At 48.6% G+C, this 16,894-nt stretch overlaps 5 protein-coding genes across 5 annotated transcripts; 1 reads left to right on the forward strand and 4 right to left on the reverse strand.

Moving 5' to 3' along the window:
• Nucleotides 1–1,015: 1,015 nt before the first annotated feature.
• F4817DRAFT_175542 (uncharacterized protein) lies at nt 1,016–3,170 on the forward strand. The gene is made up of 3 exons (XM_049298270.1): nt 1,016–1,448; nt 1,527–1,689; nt 1,863–3,170. The coding sequence occupies exons 1-3, from the start codon at nt 1,163–1,165 to the stop codon at nt 2,770–2,772; spliced, it is 1,359 nt and encodes a 452-aa protein (XP_049157262.1). The 5' UTR covers nt 1,016–1,162; the 3' UTR covers nt 2,773–3,170.
• Nucleotide 3,171: 1 nt separating this feature from the next.
• On the reverse strand, nt 3,172–5,302 carry F4817DRAFT_175538 (uncharacterized protein). The gene is made up of 2 exons (XM_049298269.1): nt 4,561–5,302; nt 3,172–4,482 (listed from the first exon to the last, which is right to left on the reverse strand). Exons 1-2 carry the CDS (start codon nt 5,030–5,032, stop codon nt 3,749–3,751), a joined length of 1,206 nt encoding a protein of 401 aa, XP_049157263.1. The 5' UTR covers nt 5,033–5,302; the 3' UTR covers nt 3,172–3,748.
• A 1,335-nt stretch (nt 5,303–6,637) lies between these two features.
• F4817DRAFT_175572 (uncharacterized protein) lies at nt 6,638–7,472 on the reverse strand. Its single transcript, XM_049298272.1, has one exon. The coding sequence runs from the start codon at nt 7,346–7,348 to the stop codon at nt 7,037–7,039; it is 312 nt and encodes a 103-aa protein (XP_049157264.1). The 5' UTR covers nt 7,349–7,472; the 3' UTR covers nt 6,638–7,036.
• Nucleotides 7,473–8,270: 798 nt separating this feature from the next.
• F4817DRAFT_175569 (uncharacterized protein) lies at nt 8,271–10,511 on the reverse strand. The gene is made up of 5 exons (XM_049298271.1): nt 10,389–10,511; nt 9,642–10,309; nt 9,356–9,580; nt 8,606–9,303; nt 8,271–8,527 (listed from the first exon to the last, which is right to left on the reverse strand). Exons 2-5 carry the CDS (start codon nt 10,123–10,125, stop codon nt 8,381–8,383), a joined length of 1,554 nt encoding a protein of 517 aa, XP_049157265.1. The 5' UTR covers nt 10,126–10,309; nt 10,389–10,511; the 3' UTR covers nt 8,271–8,380.
• Nucleotides 10,512–11,099: 588 nt separating this feature from the next.
• On the reverse strand, nt 11,100–16,372 carry F4817DRAFT_343601 (P-loop containing nucleoside triphosphate hydrolase protein). The gene is made up of 4 exons (XM_049304050.1): nt 15,757–16,372; nt 12,132–15,699; nt 11,991–12,078; nt 11,100–11,927 (listed from the first exon to the last, which is right to left on the reverse strand). The coding sequence occupies exons 1-4, from the start codon at nt 16,141–16,143 to the stop codon at nt 11,765–11,767; spliced, it is 4,206 nt and encodes a 1,401-aa protein (XP_049157266.1). The 5' UTR covers nt 16,144–16,372; the 3' UTR covers nt 11,100–11,764.
• Between the last annotated feature and the right edge of the window lie 522 nt (nt 16,373–16,894).

Consider the following 16,894-nt stretch of genomic DNA (forward strand, 5'->3'; position numbering starts at 1 on the left):
TGAATAGTGATCTATCAGTTATAAGCCTGACAAGTGCCGGAAGACAACAGACAACAGACATCAAATGTGAAGTACGGATACGAAAAAGCGACCTTGTTTCTTAATTTAATAAACAAAGATGGTGGGATAAACCAAGAACAACAACTCTCTCGGTAGGCTATCATTCATGTCAGTTGAACGATAGAAAATGAGCACTTCGGATGAAACAGTTGCACAGCATGGCTTTATTGGATTCGGGTATCTTGTATCACCATATGGTGCTCAAGACGGTCGAGTGACACTCACCATAACCACAGCAGACTTCCATCTAACTTGTTGAACACTACGAGTCCGCATGTTAAACTGCAGTCTAGCAGCCCATACAGCTTCGTCTTGTGGCTCTTTCATATCTAATTAAAGACATCCTGTTTACAATAGTAGTCTCTCAGATATATATCACGGCGAAAAGGCATAGTTGTCGACTCACTTGTCCATTCTCTGTTGAAGGCAAACCAACCTACTGGTAAAATTCGATAATAAAATTGAGATGGCTATGGCCTCTTTTAGATGGGATAGTTAGGCTCTGTCGTATTTGTCTCTGGTGTGTGCTCGACTGGGCTTTATAGGTAAACCCCCTACTCGCATAACCCTAAACCTCAACCCGTTTCCCTCTACTCCCTCAAGCATAACACCAGGGCACTGTCGAAGTGTGTTACCATGCCTGTACTCACTGTCAACAGTCGTCAACCTCGTCGTCGTAGAGGCAGCTTAGTCGTGGCCAGGTACCTAGGTATAGTCGCCCCAAGCTTTTCCAGCCGCCTTATTCGCTCTCGCTTTAGTTTACCTTTCTGTCCCTTAGACTACCCACCGCGTGTTCTTTCCTTCTAATAACCTCATGCATCTTGAGTCACATCCCACAAGATCCTTTCTGCAAACTTCCGTCTTGACTTTCCTACTTTATTTTCCCACCCAACCACCCACACCCACACTCGCACTCGCACATAAAAGACTCAACCCTAGATCCTAGGAAGTCCTTGTCAAACATCTACACTACTTCCACTCCCCTACACTAAGGCAACAAAAACCTTATCCCCTGTCCCTCGTTTTGCGTTCTTTCGTTCGAAGGAACAATTAGAGATTGTATCACAATCGCGTTCATCAAGTCCGATTCCCATCTTTCACCATGCGTTATTCCATGACGCTGATCCTTGCGGTCGTGTGCTGCTTCATCGGCGGCTTCGTGGGCGCCGAGTGGTTCACCGACGGCGCCAACGCCTCGTGGTTCCCCCGCGAGACTGGTGTCGTTGCTCGCGCTGCTGTTCGCGCGGGTTGGTCTCCTAAGCCCACTCCGGCTCCTGGTACTGAAAAGCCGGAGGCAGAGCAGGTGTTGGATGTTCTCCTTGGGCGGGAGAACGGCGACAAAGATTGGGTGAATAACCAGACCTGTGGTTGGGTTTCGGGCCCTTCATGTAAGTATTATTACCTATATTTGATGATGAAACTAGACTCTTGTGGATTGGTATAGTAGTACTTACACTTATACCCAGCTGATCCCTTCACTTGCGGAGAAAGTTCCACTTGTGCTACGAACTCTGACCATGTTGTCGCCTGTGTATCTGGCACTTTCTCACCATTCTTCACTACATGCGTGGATTTCTCTGCGTACCAGAGAGGCTTTTGCGAGGACCAAGGATCGGGGGCCGGATGTTGGTAAGTTATCTTTTCCTTTCTCATCACATACTTACCATCTACTACCCTCCTCTCATCCCTGAATCTTTTATGAGAAATGCACTTCTTTCCCATGAGCACCAGTTATAACTATAGCCTATACTTGCTTTAATAATATGGCGCGTGAACATACACTAACACTCATACCCCTTTAGCATGGACAGCCGCTACGGCTCTTGCGCAACTTACCTCTGGACCAACGACCCTGTGCGCTCTATGTACCGTTGCTCTAACGTCTCAACGGCCATCACCATGCTAGACGTTCCGCAGTTCGTAGTGGACGCTTCGCTCTCGGCCTCCGCAGTCCAGACTCCTACCAACATCGAGCCCCTGAGTTCCGGCGTGTACCCCGGCAGCGAGCAACCATCTCCCAATACCAGCACAATTAGCGTCGGCGCTATCATGGGTAGCGTAATCGGCAGCGTCGTTGGTCTCATCGTCATCGGCTACATGTTATTAAGCTGCCGAGCTTATCGTAAGAAAGCCAAGGCAGACCACCACAACGTTCAGAACCGTATCGACAACGCCTTTCAACCCCCTCGCACTCCTCGAGTTCGAGGTCTCGCCATGTCTGCTTTTGAGCCCGAGCCCAGAACCCCCACCGGCCAGCGCCAGCCTGATACTTCGTCGTCCGTATACTCCCAAGACTCAGCCACCCCGGTCACCCCCTCGCGCAGCGCCAACCGAGCCTCCGCCCCCGTGTATACGCGCGTATCTCCCGAGACTCCCCGCATAGAGGCTCAGCGTGCCGCCCTTCTACCGGCTTCCAATCAATATCAAGCCGCAATCTCAGGCCCTCCTCGTTATGAGTGGAGACAAATGCACGTCCGCGCGCGACCCGAGAGTTCGCCTGTTCACGGGTACAACACCCCGCCTCCACGATACTCTCTGTATCCTACCGTTGAGACCCGCCTAAGCGCGGCTGACATGCAAGCGGTTGCCGAGGGTCGCGTGCATGCCCTCGTGCAGAACGAGGAAGACGCCGTGCTTTGGGTGAACAGGGAGCCTACCACCAGCTCCATGAATACTGAAGGCCCGACTGAGGCGACGCGTGACCTTAAGTAGGTACGATGTATGAGGCTAGAGTCTCTTCGTTGCGGTATGGAGGTTGCCCTGAGTGTGAAGAGGTGTGGATGTCTATAAGACATGCCGAGTGAACGAATCTCGGCAGAGCTGGAAAAGCTGGTATGGAAAAAGGAGAGAAAATTCAAATCATAGGCAGGATCTCACGCAGGCCTGTGGTCTCTAATGACGCTTCTTGCTTCTAGTTCGTTTGTTGCGTTGCGTTGCGTTGCGTTTGATATGAGCAGGAGAACGGAGTAACAGATAGACGAAGTCAAGTATTCGGGGCTAGGATGTAATGTATACTCGAGATCTTTGCCTGCGTGGTTTAGACACGTAGGTCGTCAAAGATCGCAAGATCAAAGTCTCGTACATAGGTCTCAAGCACGTGTCTATATAGGCATACACTCAATGACAACAACCTATCTTATACGTATCATTCAGAGATGAACTGACAACTATCCCCTATGCTCCTAACATACCTCGTAATCTACCGTTCATAGCCTCCTAACACAACCTCCTAACTATAGCCCATTAACCATAGCCCCTATTCTCGGCGCTACATAATCCATCAGAATACAGAGTTGGCATTTACTTTATATCGTATATACTTGATATATACTTCATGTGGTTATAACTTCATACAGGTAAAAGCAAATGGAATATATCTTTTGCCTCACGCAAACAACACCACTTCTCCGTTTTTACCCCCGCCCGACTCCCCCTTAAACCCCAAACCCCTATCTACAGATGCTCCGTTCCCTTCCATCTATGGGTATCTGATCCCCGCCGAGTAAAATCTCGCTATTTTGTTAGATTGTCGTTCATTTGCTCGCTTGTTTGCTCACTCGCTAAAAAGAAAAATAGAAATGTCAAGAAACATATATCTTCGAGTCATTCAACGCCGTATTGCTGTTTAGTAACGCATACTTTGTCTTTTTGGCCGATGTAAACCTGCCATATATCCAGTCGCGTCCTTTCATGATGTGGCATTACCACTCAACCACCGTGTGTTAACCGGTGTGATAGCTTGTCCGCCCGCCAGCACAGCCATTATATTGCGCATGGCGAGCTCCTCGAAGCCGATATGGGTTTCGACAGTACCGCCAGCATTATGACAAGTCAGGAGAGCTTTGGTTCCTGCAAGTGCCAGCAGCCTAGGATGAACATTAGGCTCGGTGGCGTGGACATCGAGGGCAGCGTTGCTGAGCCAGCCCTGTTCTAGCGCATCGGCCACCGCCTCATCATCGACGAGGGATCCTCGTGCGACATTAACAAGGCGCGCACCAGGCCGGAACCACCTAAGGCTCTCTAAGTTAATAATCTGGCCTGCACCACCAGGCGCACATAGCACAACACAGTCCGATTGACGCGCAAGCTGCTCGAGGCTGTTCACATAGCGCGCGCGCAACCGAGTCTCGAGCGCGGGCGGCTTGCGCTCGACATCGTAATATACGATGTCCATACCAAAAGCGGCGCTGCACTTAAGCGCAATTTGTTGGCCGATGTTCCCAAGCCCGACGAGCCCTAGAACACGGCCACGCAGATTGTGCGATTGCGTCGTGGCGCTCGCGTGACACGTCTGGAAGTTGTCGGCTGTTGCTGCTGACGAGATGCAATACGGTAGTACGCGGAACGTCGAAATGATCATCGCGAGGGCGAAGTCGGATACAGCCTCCGCGGCAGCAAGGCCACCGTTGCAGTATACGATACCTACGAGTTGTTAGCGTGAGCCCACCCCCTTTAATACCGATCGCAACATAAAATATACTTTATAGAGTTATCACATACCTTTCTCACCCAAAAGCTGCGTGTCAGCCCAGTCGAAGCCAGTGCCGGCGCTAGCGAAGACTTTGACGCTATCAGGAAGTAGAGAGATGAGTTCCGCATCCCAATTACCCATCTCGCCACCGGTACCCCAAAAGGGGCGGAAGATGGCGGAAAAGTCCCCCCAACGCTTCTCGCGCAGGGCTTGGATGAAGGCGGGCCTTTGACGTTCATCGACGGACGGGCGTACGACCTCGAACTGACCCGCGAATTCCGTGTAAGTCTCCGGGTTGTACTTGACGGGATCCCCGATGTGCAGCACGACGGGCTTGCTCCCCGTCGGACCCCCCAGCACGGACAAGGATGTTAACGTAGGTATCCCGATATGTTTGGGGAGACTGAGTGTGTTGCCAGGGCGTGTGGCGCCGAGTGCGGGGGAGGTGGAGCGTGGGGTTGGCGGCGCCGTTGGCATTGGGGTGTTTGTTGGTTCCGCCATGTTGTCGATATTTTCTAGGGGGTGAATATTCGACAACAGGAACGATGGAGGGGGAATTGGGCGGAGGGATAGGAAAAGGAATAAGGTATAACTATGTGGTGACTTTACTACCCTAAGGGTTCAGGTAGGACACGTTTGTGTGTGCCTGCGACTTGTGTGTCTTGTGTGTCCCTTCAGGTTGAGTAGGATCGTCACATCGGAGTAGCTCCCTTCACCGCCGAAGGGAAAATGGTGTGGACGGGAATTATAAGCCGCAGTCTAACCTTTATTCGTGACGGTGTGGGGGCGGCGATGTTATTCGACGCTACCTAGCAATCAGTAGCTAAGTCGAATTGAGGCATCGATGGTTCGAATCCACTTCTAGCAAGACTCCCGAAATAGTTTTTGTTGGTTACATGTAGGTAGATACTACTATGTAAGTAGAAGTACCATTGATAAGCTTCAACCAGCCAACGTGGAAACGAGTTGCTCCGAAACTAAGACCGTCAGAAAGAAAGAAGGAAAGCTATTACGGACTCTAAAGTAATGAGGTCACATAGCTTAGCTAGTAAGATGACGAAGTTTTATAAAACAAGGGGAAAAGAAAATTGATGGAGCTTCCCCCATCCCCATCGTGGGGGAGGTTAGATATTTTTTTTTCTCCCCATCGTTGGAGTACGTATTCTTTGTACGACAATAGGACGACAAGCAAGCAAGCAACCTGGAAGAGAAGCAGCAGCAACCACCACAGTAGAGACCCGGCGGGATGCCGTTTAGGGCAATACGGACCAATGAGGGACAGGGACTCGACCCCATTGGATATAGAAGCGTGCTTAGCGTGAGCGATTGCGGGAGTGTGGGGTCGTATTGTATAAATGTGCATAATGCACATGGACTTATACGTAGTATAGGTACCTACATATGCGTATGTGTATCAGGTATATATACGTACTTTCTGCCACATGGCTTTGAAACCTGCGTAGACTTATCTTTGTCTTAGACGCAAGACCTCTCAGAGCCTCCGATGATCGTCTCTTCTCTTGTCTTACCTTGTCAGCATGTCAATTAAGCCTAGTTAAGCCTATGCATCGTAATCTAGTACCACTTCCCCGGATCGTCGCAACTATTTTATCTTGAGTCCAATATGTAAATCTTTAGTCTATGCGCATCACGAGTTATCCATCCACTTATAACCCATCCAAGTCTGTCCTACCTAAGGTAGTATAGATCTCACATATATAATGTAAGCGGATGCTTAAATGTACTACTTAAATATATGAAAGATGTCACATCTCGATCCATCGGAACGGTAGAATGGGTAAACCACTGGTGATATTCCGTGTAAGATATTGCTAATCATTCGATGATCAAAGTTAAAACACTGATAAAGTTCTTTTAGGTCCAAGTACCATCAGTGGTGAATATTATCAAGTAGTACATGACCTACATTATAAGCGCTGATTGGACATTGTTCTACAAGTTACAACCCCAGGTCAATACATGTTCATTTTCAATGGGATTAAAGAACTTAATTTCGCATGATTTAGACTTAGGGATAATGTAACTAGGTACCTAAGGTTAAATTCTTTAAAAGTATACCTATACTGTAGTATAATTACGTGATCACTGGCTACACTGGTATTACTGGGCCTTGCCCATCAATACTAAACTTTACAAAATCAACATCATTCTACCCCCTTAATAATACCTACCTACCTACCATATATCCCTAGAGCCTCATAGAGACCCGGATCTACTACAGATTTGAACTAATAGAGCTCCTTATGTTTCTACGATTCTCACTTAACCGGACTAGGCTAAGGTGAAGCTATATAATGCTAAGAAAAAAAGAGGGACGGGCAAAAATAAGAGGAAAAAAAACGCAAAAAAGAACATACAACACCGGGGATTCGCTGGTCGTCACCGACCCAACTACTAATCCGGCGGTATCTGGCTTATCGATGGGGGAGCGGACGGGACCCCGAGTTTTCCAGATCCTATGGTCGTATGTGATTGAATGCTGGCTTATTGGCGTTTATATCTAAGGAAGGCCTCCTCCCAGAGATTCGGGGCCGCGTAATTAAAGTTGTACGCCCAACAGCTCAAGCTCACCCCCACGCGCTGCAGCCCCCGGTGGGCCGGATCTTGCTGCTGGACGGTTCGGAAGATATCGAACAGCCGCATACGATCTGCATCGCCTATGAACACGAGCAGGTCGGAAGCCGGAGAGAAATATAGGTACCGAGAGACAGACGTATTAGGCTCTGACTTGAAGACAGGTAAGAGAATCGTGAAGTGCTCGAGCGCCAGGGTGCGGGACTTGGAGCAGGCGGACATGACCGCCGGATTATCGCTATTCGACACCCATATCGGATGTGTCAAGTCGTTGTTAGCGTCCCTCTACGAATGTATCTCTACTACGCGAGGGCAAAAAGCCTCATTCCAGATCTTGAAGCGCAGCTCGACCGGTAACGAGGGGAAGTCGACCGGCGAAGATTGAGATTGCGACGCCACCAAATCCGAAGTCATATCTCCTTTAATGGGTTTAGCGGTCGGCTAAGAGAAAGCAAATACCACTACATACTATGCGAACTGGCCATACCGTTGGTGTAAATTATATGTCTTGTATCAAAAAGACGCCTTTCGGAAATATAGGGTTTTCTCCTCCAATGGTAATTCAGTTAGAAGCCCATAAGCCGGACTTCAAGCCGGAGGTATTGATCGAGTTTGAAACACGGCGCGCAAGAAGTATTAGGTACATATACGCTCACGCAAGCCTCTCGAAGAAGACAAACTCAGCCGTCGTACTACGCAAACACTGCTAAAGGTCGTACACAAATCAGCGGACATTAAAGGTAGTAACGCGGCTCAGCTTCACCGGCACAATTATTCGCACCAGCGGTGAGAGAAGAATAAGCCGATCAATGAAACCACGCGGAATTCGGCTGACAGGTCAATTTATAAATGGGCGGTTTTGAGTAAACAAATAAGCCAATCGCCTTCTCAGCCTGCTGGGAAGAAGTTGTCATGTCTATCAGTATCTGCATACAACTTTGATGCCCAAATTGAAAGTCAAGTTGAGATATGATATGATGAGTCCCTTGCGGGACATCCATGACGTCCATGGCACGTCTCACGTAGCGCAGCATATGCGCGTAGGCCAGTTCATCAGCCCCTTTTTAGAGTCTGGGCGATTAGGTAGTCGAGTAGGTATCACGAGAGTCGATAACAAGCAACGAAAAGCAGCCGTATACAAGTTCAAGTCTAACTTAAGATAAAGATTATAAATTATATGTATTTTACCGCTACATCATCACATTTCCCAGACTTTTCACAACTGACTCCTAACCCACCCAGCTTACGCCCAACTCATAATAATCCCCCAAAAACAAACAACAGCAATAAGACAGAAAACAGTGTCGTACCACTCGCCGAGGCCAATGTCGCAGATCCGGAATCCGTCTGATTACCCCTGCCAAGCCACTCCTTAAGATGCGCAAGCTTAATCTCCCGGATCTGCAATAGCCATAACACGCTCAAGTTAGCCATCCGCTCAGCAATTAAAAAAAATAATAAACAATCCAACACACACACCTGGTCCATCTGCGGCTTCGTCCCGCGCGGCTCCACCGCCTCCGACACCGCATCCTCAGCATGCGCCGTGCCATCCACAAGTATAACCCTCGAGTGATTATACAAATCCGTAACCGTCAGCGCCGGCGAGCCAATCGCAGCCGTGCCATCGTAGCGCCCCTGCACAATAAGCAGCCGCTCTGTCGAATCGAGAATGTCGTTCGTCATGGCGTATTTCTGCAGGAAGTACTCGTTCTCGCGCCGGTAGTCGACGCCCTGCCACGCCGGGTTCGTGCATATGTCCACCTCGCCCCGGGCGAAGGCCTCGGGCAGCATGTTGTCCGCGGGGATCGACCGGTCGTTGATCGGGTAGTACTTGCATGTGACGGCGCTCCAGGCCGGTTCGCTGCTCATTGTGTTGCCCTGGCTGGCTTTGGAGATGTTGCCGTTGAAGCTGTCGATGCAGGCGGATGTGTTGGTCGTCCATGAGGCTGCTAGGAGCGGGAGGCGGAGGATTTCGCCTGCGGTCTTGGCTTCGAGGGTGTTCTTGATTAATTCCGAGAACGGGTTTGCCGTTGGGTATTTTTCGATCCATGGGTAGTTGAACTTGGAGATGGCTAGGTAAGTATGGAGCACCGCCTTGTACAGTCCCTCGTAGCCTAGCGACGTGGAGTTCTTGCATATGTTGAGATCAGGGATAGTCGCCTCGCAGGTATCGTCTTCCTCTTGTCAGTCTATAAAGCAAGCACGGCTCATACGCAAGAGTCTCACCTGCAAGACACTTCTTAAACGTTAACATGGACGTTTTTATTTTGGAGGATGCGTCTTTCGAAGCGTTGTTATAAACTTGGCTCGCCCACTTCGCAGAATCGAACTTGGCCTGATTCGAGCTGAGGGGGCCAAACGAATTCAAGGCGGGCGAGGAGGCAATCGCACCGTAAAACGTATCTGGATAGCGAATCCGTGCCGATACAGCAAGGAATCCACCGTACGAAGCTACAAGAATACTATTAGCCCATGACCACTCCTCGACATCGTGAGTAAACCCTATACTTACAACCGCCATAGATCACTTTACTATTCGCAGCACCCAAGACCGTCTTTTTTATCCAATTGACAAAATTAACTCCATCTTGAAGGACGTTATCCAAAGTCAGCGAGTCAAACGTCTCGTTCGAGACGTTCAATGGGTTGTAATGAAGCGGGTAGCTGCCGTGGCGGAAATCGCCAAAGAAGCGGTGTTCGAGCATCGCAACGAGGGCACCGAGCTTCGGTGCGTAGTCTATAAAGTCGCTCGAGTTAATAGACGACATCCCGGACTCGGCGCTCTGTACGAAAAGGATCGGTCCGCCGGGCTCGAAGTGTTGCGTTATGAGCTGATACCGCTGTCTGAATGTTGTGGAGCTCGCGTCAATTGTGTGGTTGACCTTCTGGATGAAGTCCTGAGTGGCTATGCCGCTCGTGTCTGATTGCACTCGTGCTGGCGGATGGCGTGCCACGGCCATGGCCGCCAGAAGAGCGAGGATCTTGAATCCCATCATCTGCACTTTGAATAATGACACTCACTACCTAGTCCTAGGTTCAGTGGATGACTGAGACAAGCCGCCTCTTGAGTTGTAGTGATAGCGCACGTCTAGTTTTGGCGCGAGCCTGGCGTTTATTCCATATGAGGTAGGTCGATGTTGTTCGCTCCCTTCTATTACTATTGGTGGAAGTACTAGAGTACTAGATATCAGGTAGGATAGTTAGCGAGCCGTAATCGTTCCATCGATGATGTGTGAGACAACTTCGGTGGCGAGCATACTAGACGATTTGACAGCTGCAGCATCCCGAGTCCAACCACAGTCTTCACCTAGGTACTCTACTACGTAATCCTACGGGCATGTAGCAAGCTCGGACGACAAGTTGTCAAAACTTCAGACGACAGATCGAATAAGGTTGGAGGCGCATAGTGCCGAGTAATACGACATGATGCCAGAAGACTAAATTGGCATATAAAATGTCCGCTTAACCGTCCCCTTAATATAAACCTTACAATTATGAATTGCACGGGATGGAATATCTCTAGTCCTCCGTTAATGGAGCCCGGCTAGCCCTCTTATATATTTTTACTGTACCCTATTATCTCCAAGCCGTGCTTTATCATGTATAAGCCAACGTCTCCAGGTTCAGTCAACGGTGGTCACATCGATAGAAAAAACCCTCAAGGGCTCAAAGTGGGTAGCGTAGCTCGTATTAGTATGTATTCTTAAACCGCCTCTTCATGCGGGCCAGTCGATCTCCTACCCATTTGATCGCGAAAGACAAGAAAACATGGAAACTCAAACGAGGTATGCTAGGTATGTCATGTGAGCTAAAAGCTGATGATGCATTTCGGAAGTTTCCTTTGCAGTGCTTATCATCCTAACTCCGAATATGACAGGCCGAATCCCCGGGAAAGCATATGTACCTATGTATTGTACAGTAGGCTCGTATTACGAAGCTACATAGACAAGCTCGTAACCCAACTTAACATCGAATGTTAAGACGTGCCTTACATTACAAGTTGATACTTGACAGATCACTATTCGTTAAGATTCGCTGATCTCTCTGCTTTTTTATTTATTTTTATTAATCAGACCCTTGCATTGTTTATCTATCCTACATAGTACAGTTGTAAAGCCCCTCTCCGGCCCATTTTCTGCATCGTACATATGTAGAGTGTGGGCTGTCCAAGCTCCACATGTGGATGCATGTAGGATCCGATGTCGACGGAGTAAAGACCAACGCACCAACTCTCTTATATGACATGGTGGCGGCGGTTATTACATCAACCTACTTGAGCCTCCGGAAAATTACACGCATGGCGGAATTTATATGAAACGAGAAGCCTTGCGTCTATATTGTTAATGAAGATGGGTAACACAAAGAGACTTATGATTTTCGAGCCGTAAGATGAACTCCAGAGCGAGTGATAGAAATCCTATAATACAAATTCATTGCTTGGAATCTGTGCAGTGGTTTACAGAGCTTCTGGAATAGCCCATTTGCTTATCGTGACGAGCATGTAATAGAAACGGTTGCATATCCCACCAAAGACCCCAATATCCCATATGTTCTCTTGGTGGATAATGCTAAAACCCGAAAAAACTACCGGATTGACAATACCCCCAGATCCAAAGTAGGCGGCAGTGAGATCATTCAGGCATCTAAGCCATCTAGTTCTATGAGCTTAGCCACCATTCTAATCACCTCGTTGTCGCGAACGTCCACGTGCGGATCGTTAACCTTCAACGCGATGATGTTGTCTACCATGCCCCTGAGCCTAGAGACCAAGACGCCAATCCTAGCCCAACCACGAAGCCTATAGTAAAGACGCAGTCAGTATAGATCCTCAAGAATGGTGATTTTAAAGGGGGGGATTTACCTTAACCATCCATCAACCACCAGGCCCCTGCCAAGAGTGTCGAGCTCAATGGCGCCAGAGAACAAGAGTAACGTGAAGGAATTGAACGCTGTAAATAGTCAGCAAATCATGTAAAGATAGTAAGATACATAGAAGACTCACGAGTTAACTCTCGAATGAATATCTTGCTCGTAGACATCATGTTAAAGTAGGACAGGAACGCAGCGTTGCCCGAAAACCCTTGACTGTCATGCAGTGTGCTCGCAGGGTGGATGAACACGCGGCCGTTCTCCTGTGTATAGTATTTGATTGTCCTGGCCTCTGGGTCGATTTCTACCGCACCCGACATTGACGTAGCGAACTTCTTGTCTGGGAACTGTATCCGTGCTATCTGCGGCGTGAACGCAGAGGCCGTGAGCGCACGTACGAGAGCCTGTGATGCTTGGTTGCCTGCGAGGCGAGTTTCGCGTATGCCTAACTCGGAAAGTGCGGAATAATATTGTGTTCTGGTTGCTGAGATGTCATTGAGGGTCTGGTATGAAAGGAAGTTCTCGTCGCAGAATTGTCGTAATTGTCGCTGCTGTGTACCCCCTTCCATCATGGCGTTCCACTCCTGGAAAGCTCTCAAATCCGTGAGGAGGTCGCCATCGCCCCTGGAAAATTTCATGCGAGCAGCTTTGGCATCATCCCGTTTCTCTGGAGGAGATACGAACGGACTCTTGGTGCTTAGGATGGAAGCGATGGAGACGCTCTCGTCAAGACAACCAAAAATAGCGCCGTAGATCATAAGCTTCCCGCAACGCAGATCGGCGGGGATCATGGCCAGTTGCTGTCCGAGAGCGGTCAGCTCCTCGCCATCAAGTGCACCCATTCGTTGCAGCATCTTGACAGCGTTCTCGACGGCAGAAATAGCCGGCGGCGTTGGTGTCCTCCCCAGGAATCCACCGACGTCTTTAGTTCCCATAGCTCGCACTGACAAACAAAGCTGCTCAAGAGGTACGCGCCGAATCTCCGGCTCTGGGCGTTCCGCCATCCGCTGTTCAAGATTCTTCGTGTACAGTTTATAGCATTTACCAGCCTGTACTCGACCGGCACGTCCTCGGCGTTGCTTGCAAGCGGCGCGGGAAGCCCACGTCTCCTCGAGCTTGCGCATGTTATTCTGAGGATCGAAGCTCGTCTCCTTCACCTTTCCTGTATCGATAACGGCAACAATATCGTCGATAGTGATAGACGTCTCTGCTACATTCGTAGCAACTACAACCTTTCGCTTTCCAGAAGGAGCGCTTGTGAATACCCTTCGTTGCTCGCGCGTATCAAGGGAGGCATGAAGAGGTAGAACATGGAGGGATGAGACATTCCTAAGTTGGTTGACCGTCCGGTTGATCTCCGCAACACCCGGTAGGAATATAAGAATACCACCCTTCTTGTTGCTGTGATATAGATCTGCATCGATAACCTTTGCCGTCTCGACGAGCAAGGAATAGTTGATCCGAGAACCCAACCTCTGGATAGTCTTGTTAATCGGATCTTGTGGTCCCTTATCGCCACCGCCTTGCTCTGTAGAGTCGAACATCCCCTCATCCCGATCACGATACCTATTATTGTCCACGGTAAAGTCCGTCATGCGAATTATATCGTCAAGATAGTAATCCTCAACGGGGTACGTTCTACCAGCAATCTCGACCAAGCCAACCTGTAGTCCTTCGGAACTAAAGTAGCTTTGAAAAGTTGCCGCGTCGAGCGTGGCGCTCATAAGAACAAGCTTAAGGTCTCTCCTCTGTTTCAAGACGTCGCGAACAATGCTGAGGAGGAAATCCGTATCCAAACTCCGCTCGTGAACCTCGTCAATAACAACATGACTTACATCAGCTAACGATGCAGCAACATCCTCGGTCCGCCCGCCAGAAGTTTGTAGACGTCTCAGAAGCACACCAGTGGTAACAAAAGTTATTTTTGTCTGAGAGCTGGTTTTATTCTCTCCGCGGATGGTGTAACCCACTTCTTGACCAAGCTTAGAGCAGCGCTCGTCGCTGACTCTGTCTGCAAGGCCGAGAGCAGAGATCCTGCGCGGTTGCGTACATATAATACTAGCAGCGTGTCCAAGTCCTTTACTATACAAATCGTCTAGAATGAATTGGACCGACTGCGTAGACTTACCAGAACCCGTTTCGCCAGCAATGATGGTGACTTGCTTCTGTGAGACTGTATTGATAACTAAGTCTCTTGCTTGCCAAGCGGGTAACTTTTGTCGTTGAGCTAACATTTCTTTGAGCGCAGGGCTGTTTTGCCTTTTTTGCCACTCTTCCTTGCTGCGCGTATTTACAGTCCATGACAACGGTTTCGGATGCCTTGAAGATCTCTGCTTTACTGGAATAACATGGCGTGTCTCTGCTGCGGTAGACGCAACACCTGATATGTCTCTCAGTTTTCCCGGATTCTCGATAATAGCGTTGATATTTTGTTGAACCCAATCAACAGCAAAGTAAATCTTCATTGGTTCTTCGCTGAGAGACTCGTTGAGATAGGCAAGAGTCTTCTTGACTATGCTGAGTTTAATATAAGAGGGCAGATCTGCCACCACGGCCACAACAACTTCAGATGGATACCGCGGCGTTCTGCGGAATTGTACGTAAGTCTCGACGTCCTTCTTGGGGCCATTCCTGACCGAATCAATCCGAATTTGGCAAACGTCGTCAGACAAGCGCTTGAAATGCTCGCCGAAGACAGATGAGAGACTTTCCATTTCATCGTCCCAACATTCCTCCGGGGTGCCTGATATGAATGGCTCTTCGACATCATTTGCCAATGCCGAGTCGTTACCACTAGAGAGTAGAAAGTGCTGCAATGCTTCGGCGGTGACGCCTTCGTTTCCGTTATTTTCATCATATAGCTTTCGACACAGCTCAGCAGAGTAGCCTGACTGAGACAGCCGCTTTACTGCTGCCTCACGCTTCAAGTCTTGCGTCGCAGCCACTGAAATACCTGCGCTATAGCTCCCCGGCAAAGCCCATCTAGGAAGATCATCCTCGGGTACGTGTATCAGTAGCCACTCTAGAGTCTCCTCGCGGTCTTTGCATTCTTCGACGGCTTCTTCTACGTGGCTCTTCCGGAAGCCAGAGTTGGTAAGTTCCTTGATGATGGCCTCTTTTAGGGAAGTTGACATATTAACACCATGCGGATTCCATATTACTTCCCGTCGAAGCAGGTCTTCTAATTTGGATCGTGTTTTCCGGCCCATTTCGATCTTCGGAACTATCGTCCATCCTTTCATGGGATTGGTACCTCCTCCAGAAGAGGATGCGGCATTGCTTCGGAGGACTAAACCAGACGCACCGGGCATATTCTTCGCCTTTTCCCTGATTGCATCCTGCTCCTTTCGTTTCTTTTCCGCAGCAGCTTTCTCGTCCTCTCGCTGCTTCAGACTAGCGAAAGGATCCGCATCATACATCCATGCGTTGCCCTTTTTCACATCTTCCTTCTTTAGTTCTTCGAATTTCTTCCATAGCGCTTTATAATCTGGGGGTAGGGTGGTATGTATATTTTTCATACTACAAACCCTGAATAGAGCATAGGTAGCGGCCGCATGTTTGGCTTCTAAAGGAGTCTCCCTGGTCACTAGGTTCTTATAGTCTGGGGGTAGCTTGAAAGGAGGCAGCTTCTGCATCTCCTGAGTCTTGGAGTTCTTGGCACTAAGCTGGACGAAATATGAGATGCCCTCCGAACTTTTGATCTAACTCGAATTCATTAACTAGGTACACGAGGCAGTTGAGCAAAACAAGCCGCTTACAAGTTGGTAGTCGGGCTTGTCCCACTTCTGCCTTTGACAATGCTCCGAGAGCAAGTTCACGGGTAATTTACCGGTCCAACTAGCTCCTCCGATAATCTGCTTCACCGTCGGCTTGGGGGGCCCTGAAGCCTCTGCTGCTGCCGACTCGCCCGCCTCGGTCTTCTTTCCTCCCACATTCGAAGAGCCTCCGCCTCCACCACCTTTCTTATTAGACTTAGAGTCATTGGTAGAGTTTGTGAATACTATAAAATCGTCGTTTGGCTGCGATGTAGCAGCATTTTTACCCGATTTAGACGATGACTTCTTTGATGATGATGATGATGCGTTAGCGGCCACAGCAGCTCCCGAAGGTGCTGCTGTGGCCTTTTCCTTGCCTTTCTTTCCCATGCTGATAAGCCATTTGGCATTCTAGATGTGTAATCTTAAAATGCTTTCATGGTCATCTATGGGATGAGAAATAAGTGTAAATCGTCCAAAGCTGACGGTCTGAGATAAAATTTCCAGTTTGTACCGGAGTATATCCGGCTAGGACTTGGATTAACCTCAGGTGGATACTTAAGTGTCTAGGTACTCGTATACAGTTAAAGGGGCATATGTTAGGTACTGTGTGTTAAACAACAATCTCTCAATATTGTTGGAAATAATCATTAAATTCCTCCTAGAATTGGAAAGTTTCGTATACCCCGCACGGTGTGAATTGGAGTTGTTGTCTTTGATTACCCCACTTAGTACAATGGCGGGGTAGATATGTACCTAGAAGATCCTTACTTGGGTACATCCATATATGTAACTATACGAAATACATCTTTTGTCTCTTACATCAACAACCAACAAACATCAATGATTCCATTTATATAATCCATCAGGCAAATAGTTTTAATCGGGCTATACCTATCCTATATACTCTCAACTACCTTTTACTAAGAGCATATCTATCTCCGTGAGTATAGCAATACGAAATGTGAAGACTACCTATAACTTCGAGTCCACCGGGTCTATTTTATCGCCGAATCATCTACAAGCCAACTTACCTGCCCAAGCACCACCACCACCTAAATGTAGACCTCGAAGATAGACCCTCAACCTCCCAACAACAACATTTCTTTACAACCCTTTCCCTCAGAGCCAGTCGAAAGAA

Source organism: Daldinia loculata (genome assembly GCF_022478755.1).
Source record: "Daldinia loculata strain CBS 113971 unplaced genomic scaffold F4817scaffold_39, whole genome shotgun sequence".
NCBI classification, from domain to species: domain Eukaryota; kingdom Fungi; phylum Ascomycota; class Sordariomycetes; order Xylariales; family Hypoxylaceae; genus Daldinia; species Daldinia loculata.